Raw genomic sequence first — 19264 nt, 5'->3', positions numbered from 1 at the left:
TGTAACATGTTTCAGGAAGCATTAGACCTGAATATCCAAAGACAGGACGTGAATCAGAGGCGGACAAACCCAACCAGAACCTTATTATAACTAAGAGAGATCAGAAGCACAAGCAAATACAGACACATCACAGGGCAGAGAGCTGCAGCTCAGAAAAGAAACCTTTGTCAAAAATTGAGAAGGCAAAAGGATGGTCTCTTGGCTCCCATCAAATACAATGGTTGAAAGCATAACTTAGGCCAACTCTAAAGTTAGATGAAAACATTAGACAAATTAATTATACATAACTGATATTGAAAGAAAATATTCATATCTTTCAATCATAAAGCATATCAACCATAATAAAACATGTAAAAAGCAGATAAAAGGAAACAAGGTTAATATCAATCTAAGAAAGTATTTAACTTGCAAAGCAAGCATGGTAGCAGGGATGCTGTTGAAGGAATAGAACTCGCCTCAAACTCAGAAGTGAGATGCATCATCTCTAATTCAGCCAAGAAGAAACCTTACAGTTCTGTTGAAGAATGGTCTCTTGAAAAGAAAGGCGGTGCCAGGGTAGAGACCCCAAAGGTGAGCGATGTGTTATATGGAATAAGTCAGTCTCTGCAGTACTCGCGAATAAGGAAGGTATGCTGAATTTGAATGGTGGAAGTGGCAATGGGGTGAAACCGACCATTGGGGGCTTTCCCTAGACACTGGTGTGTTCTGTTATTTCTCTTTTTATTTACCCATAAAAGGAGAAACAGATCAGGACCTTGAGTGGTCAGAATGGTGGCAAGGAATCCTGAATTATCTTGTGAGATTAGCAGGAGGGAAGGCTTAGTCATCAAAGGAGTTCTGGATGATCCCAGGAGTTTTCATAGTCATCAAACGCACACGGACTAGAGAAGCCCAAAGGATGAAAAACAGGAACCATCTGCCATTTGAATGCAAACCTGGTGACGGGCACAAAATCCACCTGAATACACCAAACAGGGCTAGCAGGTAAGTAAGAGAGATGTATCCCATGGTAGCCTGAAAGAGAACCACAGCTCAACCAAACACAGCTGAAGGGAGCTAAGAAAGATGCTGGGCTGTCTACGGTTGATGAAATACTGCACATAGTCTTCATGATGCGGAGTATTATTTACCCTTGAAGGTTTCAACAATTGCATCTGCATAGCGAAAGGATGTGTGGGTTGAGAAGCATACTTTGACCTTCATGGACTCTGGCTATGAGCAGCTGCCACAGAACTGCTATTTACCTGCCATGAAAAATGTAGCCATCCACAGGGCTTGACTTGCATAGTTCCCTTTAAATCTGGAAAGTAACTATCCACATCACCCTAACCTTGACTTTACTGTGCTTTACTGTTTTCTACTGTATCTTGCATCTACAGACGATGAGAGAAAAACCTATCCTGAGGGGAAAAGAACTGCTAAATGAGAAAATGCAAGCTCCACGTGTGTTGGTTCTGCCCCTATGTGCTGAGTCCCAGTCAGGGGGAAATGTGGAAAACGTGCCACACAGACTAGAGCCCTGGAGTGGAAACAATACAGGGCTGGGACCATCAGGGACCATTCAGATAAACGGTTCTCAGAGAGCAAGGTCCTATCCCCTAGGGTAAGTTTTGGAAACTCTGGGGGTGTGTTTGATAAGCATGCTGGTTATCCTGGAATGTGAAGGGCGGTCATGCAAAATGAAGCATTGTTCCCATCCCACACCACTTTCCAAAGTTGCTCTGGGCATCTGCATGGGTGAAATCTGCTGGATCATCTGAGCACAGAATGCACCTCCCATTCATATGTGCACAAAACCTTTTCTACATAGGTTTAGTATACATTGCATATTCGCTACTATGGAAATCCAGGAAAGCTGATTCTCTTTCTGTTCGTTTTACTTGGAACTTTCCTAAGATTATTTTCCATTTTGGAAAATCATATCAGCAACTGATAGAGTTTGGATATCTGTCCCCTCCAATTCTCATGTTGAAATTTGATCCCCAGTATAGGAAGTGGGGTCTGGTGGAAAGTGTTTGGGTGCTGAGGTCAGATCTCTCAAGAATGGTTTTGTGCCTTGCCCATAATAATGACTGAGGTCTCACTCTGTTAGTTCCAGGGAGGGCTGATTGATTGTTAAAAAAAAAAGCCTGGCACGTCCTTCCCCTACCCTTGCTTCCTCTCTCTCATGTGATCTCTGCACACTGGCTCTTCTTCGCTTTCCACCATGACTAGAAGCAGCATGAGATCCTGACGCCATGCTTCCTATACAGCCTGCAGAACCATGAGGCAAATAAACCTTTTTTCTTTGTAAATTACCCAGCCTTGGGTATTCTTTTATAGTAGCACAATAGACTAAGAGAGCAAACTGAGCAGCTTGGGGTGGGTGAGTCTAAGTCAGCCTGCCTTGATCAGTCTACACTGGGTGTACATGTCCACAGTGATGTTAACTCACCTCCAGCATCTGCCTACTGCATGATCTCCTAGCACCACGGACCCAGGGTGTTCATGCATTGAGGTTCTGATTACCCGGTTATACATTACTTCCCTTGCATTCCCCCCATATTACGTCAGGGCACTTTGAGCTGTGTGTGTGTAGATAAGTCATACGACCTTTGCAGTCACTTCAGGGAATGACAAAGCACTTGTTATAAAAAGTGGGTGTTGGCTGAAGGTTTGGGGACTGCTGGTCTCAATGATTGAATTTGGGCAAGTCCCCTGTCTCCCTGACCTCCTGTGCTACAGAAATCAAAATGAGAGGTTTGGACCAACTCCAAGTCCTATTCCATGATGAAGTAGTCCAGAGTGAACAGTTGGAGGTGAGGGCTGTTTGGGGACTGAGGACTTGGATGAATCACAGATCTGAGTGGGAAGGGGCAGCACAAGCCATCGTAAACCAAGCCTCTGCTGCACACACAGAGAGAAACACCACCACTACTTCTACACACGTTTGTGGTTATAGCAACAGCTGGGCACATACTGATCACAGGCTGGTGCTGTATCCCGGAATATCAATGAAGGAAGCTTACCAACACATGAAGCCATAAACCAAGCTATCAGTTCCTTGAGGGAGGGACCAGCCACATTTTTCTGAAGCCTCACAGAGCACTGAGCACCATAGCCCTCTCCCCAGCAAGCAGCTGCAGCCATATGTGTAGGAGGCCCCGTCATTTATGGCACCAAAGTGAAGCCCAGGATGTGGCATAGGTAGAACAGATATACAGGGTTTCCTCTATGCTTTCTTTCATACACGGCAAATCATCTCGCTTTATTAAATTGCCTGACATTTTCAGAAGACTTCAGCTATTCTTCCCCCTCCTTTTGTCCCCAACTAGAGCTGGCCTTTATTCCCTGGAACAAAACACTGAGGATAAGGAAAGTGAGAAAGGGAAGTCAGGAAAAGAATTTATAGTAGGGAAACCCAATATGACAGTTACCAAGACCCTAGATGATTCATGACCCTAAAAAACGAAGCAGCACGTCAGCTTACCTGTTCTGTCTGTTGAGTTTAAATTTCAGGATCGTAAAAACAGTTGTGACATCAAAACATGCACAGCATTTGAGCAGCTTCCAGTTCAGAGGGCGGTGACTCTAGACCCCATGGGCTCCTGCAGAGCTGAAGGCTGCCACAGGCCGCCGGGGGCCTCCCCACAACCCCACCCAGGCTCTGAAGCCTGCATGGACAGGGCTTGTTCTATTCCAGAGACCTCCATCTGGCTCCACTTTTTTTTCTCAACTCCACCCCATAATTGCTCATGTGCAGCCTCAGTCTTGGCCCTTAATACTTTGTGCTCACAAAACTCACTCTTCCAAATGAGTGTTGCAAACCAACCCACAGAAACAGCTTCCATGAACCACACCTTAACCCCTACGGAACTACGTGAAGGGGGGTTTCCATGTATCGCTTCAGCTGAGGAAGCGACCCCACACCCTTGGCCAGAGTGGCCTCACAGACCCCCCAAGACCTTGTTCCCTGCTCCAGCCCACCTCCACTGCAGAACTAAAGCTGCTGCAACAACCACCAAAGGGCCACAAGCTCCCTGTGACTTGGATAACTATAGGAGTTGTGTTTGACTTGGATTTTTAGAAAACGAATCTCACATAAATGCGTGAAGGCTATCAGGAGACCCCCGCTGTGAATTTGAGGATGGAATGAACATGCACATATGCATACACATGTCCACATATACGTACACGCACATGTACATACACATACATATCAGTATCCCCCCTTAAAATGAAACAGCTTTCTGGCTGTTATGCTCTGCTGCATTTTGAAGCATGTGGATCATGCAGTACCCCAGCCCAGCACACCAGCCAAGGGGCCAGCGCTTACCTCTCTGTGTCAAAGTACGTGTCTATGTAGGAGTGCGGAGCTCCTGCCACGGCAAAGTTACTGCTTCCAGTGTCAACGAGAATCTGTAGCTTTCATGTTTCAAGGAGAGAGAGAAAAAAAGAAAGCATCAAGTTATTTTAATAAGGCAATACTCTTGAATAATTTTTTTAAAACTAAGTACCAAGAATAATTTATCAGTTGGAACAAAAAAAAGTATACTGATGAGGGGAATACAAAAAGCTATTATAAAATTGAAATCTGAACAAAGTCCATGAAGAAGCTTGCACTGGAGAGGGGAAAATGGTCTTGTCTCAGATACACACTGAGCCTTCAAAGAGAATGGATTCTGTTAAATAACTGGGTTTCCTTTTTAGGCCGTTGGTGCTTGAAACCAAGGCTGAGCTCTTTCTTATCTCTGGGCTTTTGGCCAGGTTTAGCCCTCCACTGGGCTCACCCTCCCCTTGTTATTCTAAATCTCGCCTGGAAACCCCGATCCAACGTGGCCTCCCCTCCCCAGGATGCCTCCCAGCCTCCTCATGGCAGGTGGTGGCCCCTCACCTCCCTGCACGGCACCTGGGAACACCTGTCACAAGCATCGTTTTTTAGGTTATTTGAGATATAGTTTGTGCATAATAAAAACGCAAGATCTTAAATGTTCACCTGGTGAGTTCTGGCATGTGTCCCAAACCAAGATGCCGAAATTTCTATTCACCTCAAAAGGTCCCTTTATGCCCCTTTCCCTTCTGGTCCCCAGAAGCAACCACTTTCTGGCTTTTGTGAGCGTGGACTGGTTTCATCAGTTCTTGAACATTCTATAAATGTAATGATGTGGGTTTCTGTGTGTTTGTTTTTTAGCATGGTTTCTTAAGTGCAACTTGTCTCTGAGACGTCCTCATGTTGCACCAGCCCTTTGTTTTTCTTCACTGTACAGGGACACACCATAATTTGCCTCTGCTTTTGACGGGCCCTTGAGTTGTGTCCAGTTTGAGGTTACTATGAATAAGACAGCTATGGACACACTGTATAGGTCTTTTTGCAGACATATATTTTCATTTCTCTTGGGTAAATACCTAGGAGTGAAGCTTTTTGGATCATAGACTAGATACTTTTTTGTTTTTGTTTTTGTTTTTTGAGACACAGTCGCCCAGGCTGGAGTACAGTAGCGCCATCTCAGCTCACTGCAAGCTCCACCTCCCAGATTCACGCCATTCTCCTGCCTCAGCCTCCTGAGTAGCTGGGATTACAGGCGCCCACCACCATGCCTGGCTAATTTTTTGTATTTTTAGTAGAGACAGGGTTTCACCGTGTTAGCCAAGATGGTCTCGATCTCCTGACCTCGTGATCTGCCTGCCTCAACCTCCCAAAGTGCTGGGATTACAGGCATAAGCCACCGCATCCGGCTGACTAGATACATTTTTAACGTTTTAAAGAAAACTGCTGAACAGGTCTGCAATGTGGGTCTACCAAGTTATATTCCCATGAGCGATGGATCCATGGGCCATTTGGTGTATTTGCTCTGTATCCGCCCCCAAATTTGGTGGTGTTGGTCTTTTCAATGTGAACCATGCTAATGGGTGTGGAATGGTACCTCACTGTGGTTTTAATCTGCAGTCCCCTAGGGACCAATGCTATTGGGCTGTTGCCCTGTATCCCGTTGCTTCACTCATCTTCCGCAGCGAACCATGTCTCAGGGCAGGTGTGTATGTTACTCATCATTTTATGCCCAGCATCTATCCCAAGTCCAGATACATGCCCAATTGTTACAGAATGAACACATCTTTTAGAAATAAACACAGGCCACATAGATATAGCCCAAAAGGTTGAAAAACAAGTTTAAAAAGCTATGGACTAAAGAAATCAAAATAGGCCAGGTGCGGTGGCTCACGCCTGTTATCTCAGCACTATGGGAGACCGAGGCGGGCAGATCACGAGGTCAGGAGACTGAGACCATCCTGGCTAAACGGTGAAACCCCATCTCTATTCAAAATACAAAAAATGAGCCAAACGTGGTGGCACATGCCTGTAGTCCCAGCTACTAGGGAGGCTGAGGCAGGAGAATTGCTTGAACCCAGGAGGCGGAGCTTGCAGTGAGCCTAGATCGCACCACCGCATTCCAGCCTGGGTGACAGAATGATACTCTATCTCAAAAAAAAAAAAAAAAAAAAAAAAAAAAAAGAAAAGGCAAAATAGGCAAGTTTTTGCCTAGGATTATCTTAGCAACAATTATAGAATAATTTTGCCAAGGACCTCAGTTTAGCTGGGTCCAGTGTTTGCCTCTGAGATGACCCGTCGGCCGGATCTGACTCAGTCTCGCTCCCTCTTCCTGGAAACATTCTTCACTCTGGATCCCGGGCCCCACACTTTCCTGACTTCCTCCTTCCCTGACTCCTCACGTTAGTCTCACTGCTGGGTGCTTCTCATCTCCCCCACCTGCTGAAATTTCCCGGGGCTCAGCTCAGGAATCACTTCTGGGATCCAACCACTCACACCCTTGGTGTTCCCACTGAGTCTCGAGGCTTCAAACGCCATCCGCCATCCGCCATCCGCATGTCGACGACCCCGAGGCTTACATCTCGGCCCAGGCCTGCGCATGCACTCTGGGTTCTACCTATTCAACACCTCCCACTGGCTGGCTAATAGTCATCTTTTATGGGTTGAGATGTGTTTTCCAAAAGGAGATGCTGAAGCCCTAACCCCTGCACCTGTGAATGTGCCTTTATTTGGAAAAAAGGTCTTCACAGAGGTAATCAAGTGAAGGTGAGGACCACAGGGGTGAGCTCTAATCCAGCATCACAGGCATCCTTCTGGGCAGAGGAAAATGCACGTAAAGCAGACACACGGGGGTGCCAAGTGACAGCAGAGACAGGGATGGGAGTGACACAAGAACGCCAAGGACTGAGGACCATGGCCAGGGGCTGGAAGAGGAATGGATGGCTCCACCTGGAGTTTCAGAGGATGCATGGCCCCACCAACACCTTGATTTCAGACTTCTTGCCTCTAGAACTGTGAAATAATACAATCCTGGGTCTTTTTTTTTTTTTTTTTTAATGAGACAGTGTCTCACTCTGTCGCCCAGGCTGGAGTACAGTGGCACAGTCATGGCTCACTGCAGCCTCAAACTCCTGGGTTCAAGGGATCCTCTCACCTCAGCCTCCGAAGTAGCTGGGACCACAGGTGTGTACCACCATGCCTGGCTAATTTATTTTTATTTTTTGTAGAGGGGGGTCTCACTATGTTGCCCAGGCTGGTCTTGAACTCCTAGGCTCAAGTGATCCCCTCGTCGTGGCCTCCCAAAGCGCTGGGATTACAGGCATGAGCCACTGCACCTGGCCCATTTGTGTTGTTTTAAGCTCTCAGTTTGTGTACTTAGTTACAGCAGGTCCAGGAAACATCTTGAGATGGGACATCATCTCAGGCCTGGCGTGGACCGAACTGAGCTCTGGCTGCCCCTACCCCTGCTCTTCTGATGGACTTGGCCATCCTGGTCGACGGCAGCTCCATCAGGTCTGGCCAGGCCACGCCAGAGGTGATCCCTAGGGCTTCCTTCCCCTCACGCCCCACATCCAGCCACCAGAGTTCCCGAGGACTCTGCCTTCGGGTTCTGGCCCACATCTGCCCACCCCTCACCTCCTCCAAGGAGACTGGGGGTCCACACCACTGTCATCCCCTCCTTGTCCTCGTTGGTGTCCCTGCTTCCTTCCTAGGCCTACTTCCAACCAGCAGCCACGACAGTCCTATTATGGTTAAGTCAGAGGGAGTCAGCCCTCCACCTCCCTCGGCTCTCATGTCACCCAGAGCAACAGGCAAAGTCCTCACATGGTCTGCCAAGTCACTTGCCACGCCCTGACCTCATTCCTCCAAGACACACTGACCACCAGGCCACTCCATGAATGCCCCAGACATGCCCCAGAGGCAGGGCCTTCCCCTAGCCACCTTGCTGGGATGGGGGCTTCTCCCCAGGATAGCCAGGTCCACGTGGCACGGCCCATTGCTCCCTTCCAGGCTTCCTTCAGCACCACCTTCTCCGCGAAGTTGACCCTGGCCAGCCTTTTGGGAGAACTGCTGTTCCTAGTCTCATGCCGGTCTGTGCATTCCCCTTCCCTTTTCCCCACATAACACCACGCCTCTCACATAACAGTGACAGCAGACACTGAACACCACCTGCAGTGGGCTGGGTACTGCTGTCAGCGCTTCCTATATCCATTAGTTTCTTTCAACCTCATAACAGCACTCCGAGGGCAGCACGGTCATCACTCCATGTCACAGATGGAAACACTGAGGTGCAGAGACGCTGACCTCCCCAACTCTACAAGGGCAAGTGGCAGAGCTGAGGCTGGAACCCAGAGTTAGACTCCGAGCTCATGCTTGTAAACAACTCAGCCACTGCCTGGGCCCCATGAGCAATCATACCATTCACGGGGTCCCGGCAGCTCCTGCTGCCTCCCTCTGGCAGGGATTTTTGCTGTTTGCTGCTCTGTCTGCCATGCATGCCTACAACAGGGCCAGGCACACAGTAGACACACACTTGTGGAATCAACGACGGAATTATTCTCAAAGGTAAAATCAAAGACACTCATTTTGCCCTTGGTACAAAGATAACAGATTCCAAAAAAAAAGAAACAAGCAAGAACAATGCAGTGTGTGCACACACACCAGCCGTGTGTAGGTTCCGCACACACAGTTTTCGAGCTGTTGGCAAAAACAAAGTCAGGCTCCTACTTCCCTAATCTACTAAGTGCCATGCCCCTTCCCCTGCAGGAGGCCGTGGAAATAGTGGAGAGAAATGAACGACAGTCCTGGGCATCTGCCAGGGGCAGTGCTATAACTTGTGGTGACGTCCCTCTTTTCTCAAATGAAAATCTACTTTGTGACTTCAGAGAATTCCCTCCTGAACAATGAAGATCATGTTCACAAAAACTTTGTAGGAATGGTAGAGAAACAGATTTGGGGGATGAAGGTTTGAAGCGAATCTAAAACAATGGCAAAGGCACTCTGCTTTTTTTTTTTTTTAATATACTTTTTTCTTTGAGAGGGAGTCTCACTATGTTGCCCAGGCTGGTCTTGAACTCCTGTACCTCAAGTGATCCACCCACCTCGGCCTCCCAAAATGCTGGGATTACAGGCGTGAGTCACCACACCCGGCCAGCAAAGGCACTCTAACTAATGAGATTATAAATGTCACTTTAAACATCTTAGTTTTAGTAAACGAATGCTCTATTCTCAATTTCTATTTACAAATACACAGCTCCTAGAAAACACGTAAGATCTCGCTCCTTTACAGAGGTGTTTCGGTTGATTTCAGATAGAATGTAACCTCACATATACAAAAATATATTTACATATATATTATTCTATATCATTTATTATCTGGTTCTCCATCCAAATATTAGATGCTCAACAGCCCCACGTTTCAAAGCCACAATTTGGATGAGATTTAATCCTAATTTCTCATCAACGTACAAAAGGGCATGAAAGATTGTGAAATACGTATTTGATTTCATCCCCATTTCCTGTCATACAACTCCTAAAATCTCTGGGATCTCCAAAGTGATGTGTTTTTGTATGCTGTGAGTTGACTGATGGCTGGCAGCCCCTAGGTAGCTTCGGGATGGGGGCTGGTCACCGGAAAGAGTAAGGCAGGATTAGAGGACTGGGACTTTCAGCCCCACCCCCAACCTTCAGGAGTGGGAAGGAGCTGAAGGTTAAGCTGATCACCAATGGCCAATGGCTTCATCAATCATGTCTACATAATGAAGCTTCCACAAAACCCCAAAAGAACAGAGTTCATTCAATTTCCAGACAGCTGAGGTTCCTGGAGGGTGGCGTGTACAGGGATGGCACGGAAGTTCTGAACCCGTCCCCCTACACCTCACCCTACACATCTCTTCATCTCTATCTTCTGTAATGCCCTTTATAATAAACCAGTGTACGTGTTTTCCTGAGTTCTGTGAGCCAATCTAGCAAATTAATTAAACCAAGGATAGGATCCTGGAAATCTTCCATTTGTAGCTGATCGATCAGAAGCACAGGCAATGACCCGGAGCCCGCGACTGGCACGGAAGTTGGGGGCAGTCTTGGGGGACTGGGCCCTCACTCTGGGTTCCGACGCCATCCCCAGGCAGACAGTGTAGAAACTGAACTAAATTAGAGGACACACAGCTGGTGTCTGTTGCAGAACTGATGGATCGTTTGTGTGGGGAGAAATCCCCACACACTTGGTCCCGGAAGTCTTCTGTGTCGATCACTGTGGCATGAGAGCAGAGGGAAAACAGTGTGCGGTTTTTCCACTTAGAGGACACCAAACAAATCTGCATTTACATGGATTTTACAGGAGATAAATTGTTGGAGGCTGAGTAATTCTTCTATGTATCAAACTGTCGGTAACAGGTCAAAGTAAGTGAAGGAGATCCGTCTCCAGGTCAGTCTGGTTGAACCGGATATTCCTGAAGGGCGGGGTTCTCTCTCTGTCTTCTCTTAAATACTAAACACAAAGTTATCAGTAACTCACCACAACCTGACTCTCACAGAATCCCTGCACCATCTTTTAAACATTCCCCCAAACTGAATTATTTTAAGAGATGAATTTATCATTTTGCATCCGTAACACACCTTTTTCCTCATCCTCTCTCTTCCTATGTGACACTGTCTGCTATAATGTTTCTTCTTTTATTCTTTTCATCTTTACTATACAGATTTCTGGTGTTTAGTAATTGTTCTGGTGATCTGCAAGCTTTACATCTATTTTTAAATTATTTCAGTCATTTTCTTTATAACTTTATGTGATATCTCTTAACCTCTTCTCTTGATTTAGCAACTTAGAATGGTATTTGTGGGATCCCCACTCTGCACACTTCTAAAAAAATCAAGATGTGACCAGGCGCGGTGGCTCAGGACTATAATCCCCGCACTTTCGGAGGCCGAGGCGGGCAGATTATGAGGTCAGGAGATTGAGACCAACCTGGCTAACACAGTGAAACCCCATCTCTACTGAAAATACAAAAATTAGCCAGGCGTGGTAGTGCGTGTCTGTAAACCCAGCTACTTGGGAGGCTGAGGCAGGAGAGTCGCTTGAACCTGGGAGGTGGAGGTTGCAGTGAGCCGAGATGGCACCACTGCACTCGAGCCTAGCAAGAGAGCAAGACTCCATCTCAAAAAAAAATCAAGAGGTTTGGAAGGGACGGGGTGCTCTAGGATAGGAAGCAATGGGAAGAAGTGCTGGACTATAACATTATTTTTACTTTCATGATATGCTTTTCTGTAATTTTACATAATGCATGACCATCTTTCTTTTTTACCTACCTGCCAATATTTTTTATCTACTGTCTGTCAGAATTTCCGTCCATGAAGAAAGATGAGTTGGTGAATGTACCTGTGTCACCAGGAATCTCAGTCCCACCAACCTCTCCATAGGTTACACTGTTGTTTATATATTTTCAAGATTTGTTTTTGATACCCGTATTTTCCACAGTTGCTTAGTCATTCTGTAAGGCAAGAGGTTCTCTCCTTCCTACCAGTCCTCCTGTCCCTGACTTCACCCAGCTCTCCAATGGCTAGGTTTTGTTCAGCCTCCCATGGGCCCCATCCAAAGTTGGACACCATCTTCCCCAAGGGCTTTCACGCATGTGAGCACCTCTCCACGGCCTTTATACTTGAAGAATGATCTGTCTGAGTTTTATGCATTTGGGTCATTTTTTTTTTTTCCTTAACACTTATATATATATATATACACACACACACACACATATACACACACACATATATATATATATTTTTTTCTCCAGTGTCTTTCAAAAGTGAGTATTTGTGGAGAAAACTAAAGCATGTCTTATTTTTCCTCATTACACGTGACTTTTTCTCCTTGGATACTGAAGAATTCTTTCCATAGCCACAAAGTTCTATAGTTTTATTGTTTACATTAGAACCACGTTCTATAGTTTTACTGACACATCTTAACGTTGGTTGGTCTGATTCAAGTTTCCTGCAAAATGGGACTCACTTTTTACATTAATTTCCTACGGCTGCCTTAACAAACAGCCACGAACCGGTTGGCATGAGATAATATACATTTATTTTCTTGCAGTTGTGGAGGCCAGAAGTCCAAAATCCAGGTGTGGGCAGGGCTGCACTTCCCACAGAAGCTCCAGGGGAGGGCCCTTCTTGTCTCTCCCAGTTTCTGGTAGGGGCTGGCAGCCCTCAGGCTGTGTCACGGAGGCATGGCCCCAGGCTTCCTGCTCACTTGCTGCTGGCCGGGTCTCTACTTGCTCTGTCCATCTTCAAGGCATGCCAGCCTCCAGGCCTCCTCGCTGCCTGCAGAGCGGGCTCTGTGACTTCTTCTTTGCAGCCAGCTTAGGATTATCACAAGAGCAAAAGCTACTTCTATGGCTGATGTGAAAAGAGCAAGGCCCAGGACCTAAACTATCACTGGGAGGGGGCTCCAAAGTACGACGTGTCCAGCACCCAGGCTGGAAAGCACCAAGGCTCAACCAGCAGATACCTCGCCAAAGCTGCCATGAGCTGCCATAGGGAAGGTACATGGTCCTGAGTCTTCACCACTGTCTCCGTGTTGGGGATTTAAATGTTTGCTGGAGGTGAGATGAATTTTGAAGTTGCTTGGCTAAAAGGGGGTAAACAGGGAAAGGAGGGGGGTAAAGAGGTAAAGGAGAGACAGAAAAAAGCACACAAAATAATTCTTTTACAAGGCAAAGCAGAGAATATTAGGCCTTGAGAAGAGGACAGTGTGGATGTTAGGCAAGAAACATCAATCGCCCTAAAAAAATAACTAATTGCACAACAGTAGGAAATACGTTTTCTTGGCCATTAAAAGTCACAGATAGGAACAGCTATAGATTGGGCCGGGCGCAGTGGCTCACACCTGTAATCCCAGCACTTTGGGAGGTCAAGGCGGGCGGATCACAAGATCAGAGTTTGAGACCAGCCTGACCAACATGGTGAAACCCCGTCTCTACTAAAAATACAAAAATTAGCCTGGCGTGGTAGCATGCGGCTGTAATCCCAGCTACTCAGGAGGCTGAGGCAGGAGAATTGCTTGAACCCGAGAGGCGGAGCTTGCAGTGAGCCGAGAGCATGCCACTGCACTGCAGCCTGGGCAACAGAGCGAGACTCCATCTCAAAGAAAAAAAAAAAAAAAGAACAGCTACAGATTTCTGAACAAGATCAGCCTTCCTCCCTGTGCCCACTGTCCATCGTGGAAGCCGTTTCATAACCGTTTCTGGATCTCACTGGTAACTCTGCACTCAGGAGCCCAGGAGACCCAACACCCAGCCGGCCAGGCTGGCAATGCACATCCATGCTGACTGCGACTGCATAACTAGACAGAGCCAAGACAAGAACAAGACTTGCCCTCCATGCAGCAGCCCTAGTGACAGGGGGACTCTCTCCAGAGACATTTCACTCTGCTTCCCTCCATCTGAAGTTCCACTGCAACCTCTGCATCGTCTCATGACCGGAGCTTTCTCATATGCCCAGACCCGGTCCTGCCTCTCAGGGATGTCACTCCCCTCTGCAGAGGCAGGGAACACAAATACAGAGAAAGTCAGACCAATGTGCAGACTGCATTATTTCACATGGGTGATTTCTTCTCATTGCCCAGGCATTCAGCACAACCATATCTTTCGTGGCAGTTCCAGCAAAAGCTGGTTTTCAAGAAGGTTCAACTCAGAGTCATGGCTCGGCAAAGCTGGTCACCACCATGGTAGTTCCTAGAGTATATGATCTGATAGAAATGACCCCAAATAAACAAGGCAGCCACAAAGTCAGGCAAGCGATGAGTCTCCAGGGGACAGTAAACGCTCCGGACTGTGTATCACATTGTGTGTCTGAGCGGCCCACAGAAGCCGACACCATTTTCTGCGTGGCGACACTGGAAATGGACCTTTCTCGTGTTGAATTCTAGCCAAGACCATTACCCACTTTTGCAAGTAGCCTCAACCACAGAGATAAAAAAAACAGTAATGCCACCTGCTCTATAAATTTCACACGAGGCACTCTGAAACAATGGAAAATTCAAACACTCAGGCTGTGGGTTCCTTCCAGGTTCCTCACCTCACGCCACATGCTAGCAATTTAATCTGCCCCTTCCTTTATTCTAGGAATTTCCAAAATTATTTCCTGCCTCTTCGAGTTCAACCTCACGTGCATGTATGCATGTGTTCACACACACACAACCAGCCTAACCCTGGGCCATGTCCCTCCAGCTACGTAAAAGGTCATTGAAAATATATATTCTCAAATTCAGGGAATGTTCTGAACTTCCAGACAAAGCATAACTTAAAAAGACTCAAAAGCTCATACGATAGACAGATCCCCACTTTACCACTGAGGAAAACAGGAATGCCTTGGAGATGTGAAATGGCCCAGGGAGATCCTGACGTCCCCACCCCTGTTCCCTGCTTCCTTCCTGATACTAGGGAGCCTCCCATAGAACTCACATTCCATTTTTCCAGAACACAATCACAACTAAGAAAAACCTGTTTTCCAGCAGAAGCTGGAGTCTTCTACCCTGATAATCATTGGCTTTTAACTACTCCACCCCTGCCGCCAACATCAGCGGCCTCGAGGGCCTTTGCAGGGCAGAGGCAGGTCTTGCTGTGCTGAGCCTGGGGTGGAGGGTGAGAGCAGCAAAGATGATGGTGCCCATGTCCTGGCTCCTGCGGAATACAGAGTCCAGTAGGGAGAACAGCCTGTCCACCAGGACCTGCCCTTAAAAACCGCCTGTGTTCCAAGCTGCCAGAGACCTAAGGAGGTAGAACTGCAGGAACTGAGTGGCTAATTTCTTCTCGCCTTCTTAAAAATGGCAAAACCCAAAACACACTCCCTCCAGCTACTGTTCCTTCTCCCTTCACAGTCAAGCATCCAGCAGTGGGCCACTTCCCATCTCAGTTCCTCTCTCCCTTTCCTCCTCCACCTGCAGAGATGGAGCTTCTGCCTCAGCTCTCCATGGCCAGCCAAGCTCACCAATGACCTCCATGCTCCAGGCCCACGGTCACCTCCAAGCTCTCCCCTGACCTGTCCAGCCTGCAGGCAGTGCTGGCCGCAAGTGACCCGTCCCTCAGTGAAGCTTTGGAAATGCGCTCTCCTGGTTTGCCCCCTCAGTCCTTCCTTCTGGTCTCTGCCCTCCCCCCATACCTCTTCCTCTAACTTTACATGGTGTTCCCAAGGCTTCCGTGCCCCTGTCCTGGGCACATCACTGTCACACAGGAGTCTATCTTCTCCAGATAATACCCCCAGCACAGTGTGCCCTCCATAAGAGCTGACAGTAGGCTTTTAACTACTCTAACCCTGCCACCAACATCAGCAGCCTCGAGGGCCTTTGCAGGGCAGATGCGGGTCCTTGATGTGCTGAGCCTGGGGCAGGGGGTGAGAGCAGCAAAGATGATGGTGCCTGTGTCCTGGCCCCTGCGGAGTGCAGAGTTCAGTAGGGAGAATGACCTGTCCACCAGGACCTGCCCTTAAATGGCTCATCTCTTTGTCACCAGTACCTCAGACAGTGCCTGGGAGCATAGTAGGTGCTCACTAAACAGTTGTTGAATGAATAAATGAAAGTCAAGGTTAGAGAGACATTCATGCAGTGAAGAGCAAGTGGGAGAAACACACATTCCAGGCAAAAGGAAGGTGGCTTGTTCATTTCTAAAACAAATCTCTTGAGCACCTACCAATTATACAGAAAATCTGAGAGTAAAAAAGTTTAGATGATCTATTCCAGAAGATGTGTGAAAATTCTATGCCCCGACAATGGAAACTGTTCGTCTTTGGCATAGACTTCCTTGACAATATGCCCCAGTTCCAGCAACCCCACCCAAAACTGCATAATCAGATATTACAAAATAATGATAAAACAGGGATGACCATTACGCACACGTCACAGGGGGTGGGAACTAGACATGTCCTGAATGTGAACATCTTCCTGCTACGTCACAAGCCCTTTGAGAACAATTCTACCCTCCCGCCAAACAAATTCTGTCCACACTTCACTAAGCAGAACGACTGAATGCACACAGGGCTTGGGGTCCAATCTCCCTCCACCACTCATGTGCTGGTGCCTGCGTGGGTTCCTCTCCCCAGGCCTCTCTGGACCCTCCTCTAGGAAAGGGGACGATGACCATTCTCGTGGGGTGCTTGTGAGAAGTAAATGCTGTGACACATGCTTCTCACAGTGCTGGCTCACGGCGAGTGAGCAAATAAACACTAGCGCCAGTTCCACGTGCAGTTTTAGCCAGCAAGGTGGGAAAACTGAGTAAACTGAGTTCAGCTCCTGGTGACCAGGGACACATAGTCCACAGCATCCTGTGGCACTAAAACCTCTGGACAAGGAAAATGGCTGATTCTGGAGCAATTTGATTCTAAAGCATTCTTCAGGAAGAATCCTTTAGAACTGTTCTTGGAAACAGTCAAAACTTTCTCCCCATGCTGGGCCCTGTTCAGAAAAACCTTACTTTTTTTTTTTTTTTTTTTTTTTTTTTTTTTTTTTTTTTTTTTTTGAGACGGAGTCTCACTCTGTCTCCAGGCTGGAGTGCAGTAGCGCGATCTCAGCTCACTGCAACCTCCACCTCCCGGGTTCATGCCATTCTCCTGCCTCAGCCTCCCGAGTAGTTGGGACTACAGGCGCCCACCACCATGCCTGGCTAGTTTTTTTGTATTTTGGTAGAGACGGGGTTTCACCATGTTGGTCAGGCTGCTCTCTAACTCCTGACCTCATGATCTGCCCACCTCAGCCTCCCAAAGTGCTGCGATTACAGGTGTGAACCATTGCGCCCGGCCAGCTTACTCATTTTTTAAAATGACATGATTTGTGAGGTTTTATATTCCTTATTTTGTTTTGATGCAAGTAGAAGCCACCTGTCACCCTTTCTGCCCGTTGGCTGAGAGTAAATGATAAACTGTACACAGGCGGTTACCTGTGAGATCCAGGCTAAGTCCTGCATTCCCCAGAAGACCTCCCAGCTGCAGCTCTGATTTACTCCTCTCAGACAGCTCATGCCCTGATTTTTGGTGTCCAGGGTTGTCTCGTGACTTTTATTGTTCTCTAATTTCTTCCCGGTTGCCTATCTTTCCTCTCAATGAGCTTGTAAATTCCTTAAGAACAAAGCTCTTCTTCTTAGTCTCTTTTTGATGGTCCCCATAGTGCCTACAACTAATAGGAGTTCACTAATCACTTGTTCCTCAAGATGAGGATGCACGTCCATGAGCCCTACCTGGGAGCAGAGAGAAAGCCAATTAGGTTAACAAACCTGCCAAGAAGTTGGAAGTAGCTGGAGAAAGTTCAACAGGCCAAACTCCTAAATCATGTGTGCAAAGAATTAATTTAGATTTTCTAGACATGGCTAGGGCAGGCTAAACTTAGTCAACTTCCCAGCTACTATATAAATAACCACAAACTTGTCTCTTAAATGTCCAAGTATAAGCAAAGCTAGAAGCAAGAAGACAGCAGAGATTGCTGGTGGCCTACCCGTATTCCTTGGGCACTAACTTCAGCTTTTGTAACCTCAGGAGTGAGATTATCTAGTGTCCAAGTTAGGTCTGATGTGCCAGAGAGTGAATGCCCCTGGGAGCAGTCCTCGACCAAAAATAAACAGCTGGTGGGTCCAAACCCTTGCTCCCCTACTCCCCAGGCAAACAATTTGGAGTAGTCTCTGTGCCATCCCCCAGAAGCCCTTGGTGGGGTTGAGCCCCAGATGTGCACTGCAATAGCCCACTCTGAGTGCACCCTGTACTGACCTCCTTCTCCCTTCCTACCTCACTTCCCTGCCCCCTACCAGTGTCTCAGGGTAGGGAGAGTGAGAGAAGTTTACTCACACAGTCCTCACCTTATGCTCTGCTGTGGTCTGAATGTCTGTGCCCTGACCCCTAACTTTGTATGATGAACCTTTATTCCCAATGTACTGATATTAGGAGGCAAGGCCTTTGGGAGGCAATTAGATCATGAGGGTGGGGCCCTAAGAGAGAGGATTAGTGCCCTTACAGAAGTACCTGAGAGTGCACTCTCATCCCTTTTGCCATGTAAGGAGACCGAGAGAAGGCACTGTTTCTATGAAGCACGAAGCCCTCACTAGACCTGAATCTGCCAGTGTCTGGGTCTTGGACTTCCAGCTTCCAAAACTGTAAGAAATAAATGTCTGCCATCAATAAGCCACCAAGTCTAAGTTATTTTGTTATAGCAGCCCAACTGGACTAAGAGAAGCTTTCTAAAGGCCAAATATCCTTTAACTCAGAGACTATGAAATAAACAAGAAAACAGTGGTCAAGAAAGCCAAGAGCCTCCTGGGCTAGAAGCCATGGTCTAGTCACCAATCTGCCACCTGGATGAAACCTAAACAGACTGTGGACATCTCCCACTGTCCCTTCTTAATCTCCGGTTGATGCATCGGGCAATAACCCTACAGAAAGCCATTTGCTAATTGCTGCAATAAGGTAAAATGTTGCATTAAAGGGAAAAACTGGCTGATTCATCTAGTTAGTGATTAGCAGCCTGAGATTTCTCAGATATTACTCTCTTTTTCAGCAGGTTAATAGATAGGAAAATTAGCAGATAATTTAAATAATGGCTCATTTAACACAACGATTCCTAATTATATTAGCAGCCCATCTGCTGAAGTCTGCCGGCAAGCCGAACCCACAGCAGCAGTGGCCTCTGCAGCCCAGCCACGCGGGGCTGTTTGCCCACAGTTATTACATATGATTGTAGGCACTGATTCTGTTAATCAGGCTCTTTCAGTGCTTCAGTTCTAGAAATGAATCTCATTTACTTAAACACATCTTGTTGAAGGAAGCAAAAATAATTGCCACGCGCCATTTCTCCACAATCTAAAATTAAGGTTGTTTTTATGAAGGAGGGAGGGGGAAATCATTTTCAAAGAGCACCACTTAACACAAGCAGATGTTACAGAACTTAGCTAAGAGGAGCTTGATTATACAATTTATTCCGGCTGTGTG

The 19264-nt window shown here is 47.1% G+C and overlaps 1 protein-coding gene across 2 annotated transcripts in view; it reads right to left on the bottom strand.

Moving 5' to 3' along the window:
* BACE2 (beta-secretase 2) overlaps window positions 1–19264 on the bottom strand; it is a 116322-nt gene that overhangs the window by 52933 nt on the left and 44125 nt on the right. For both annotated transcript variants that reach the window (XM_010354518.2, XM_010354519.2), the window contains exon 2: window positions 4316–4404. In XM_010354518.2, coding sequence (XP_010352820.1) covers window positions 4316–4404 — 89 coding nt within the window. The remainder of the gene's footprint in view (window positions 1–4315; window positions 4405–19264) is intronic.

This window comes from Rhinopithecus roxellana, chromosome 13 (assembly GCF_007565055.1).
Source record: "Rhinopithecus roxellana isolate Shanxi Qingling chromosome 13, ASM756505v1, whole genome shotgun sequence".
NCBI lineage: Eukaryota > Metazoa > Chordata > Mammalia > Primates > Cercopithecidae > Rhinopithecus > Rhinopithecus roxellana.
The sequence above is the reverse complement of the archived record's forward strand: the minus strand, read 5'-3'. Positions and strand labels throughout refer to the sequence as shown.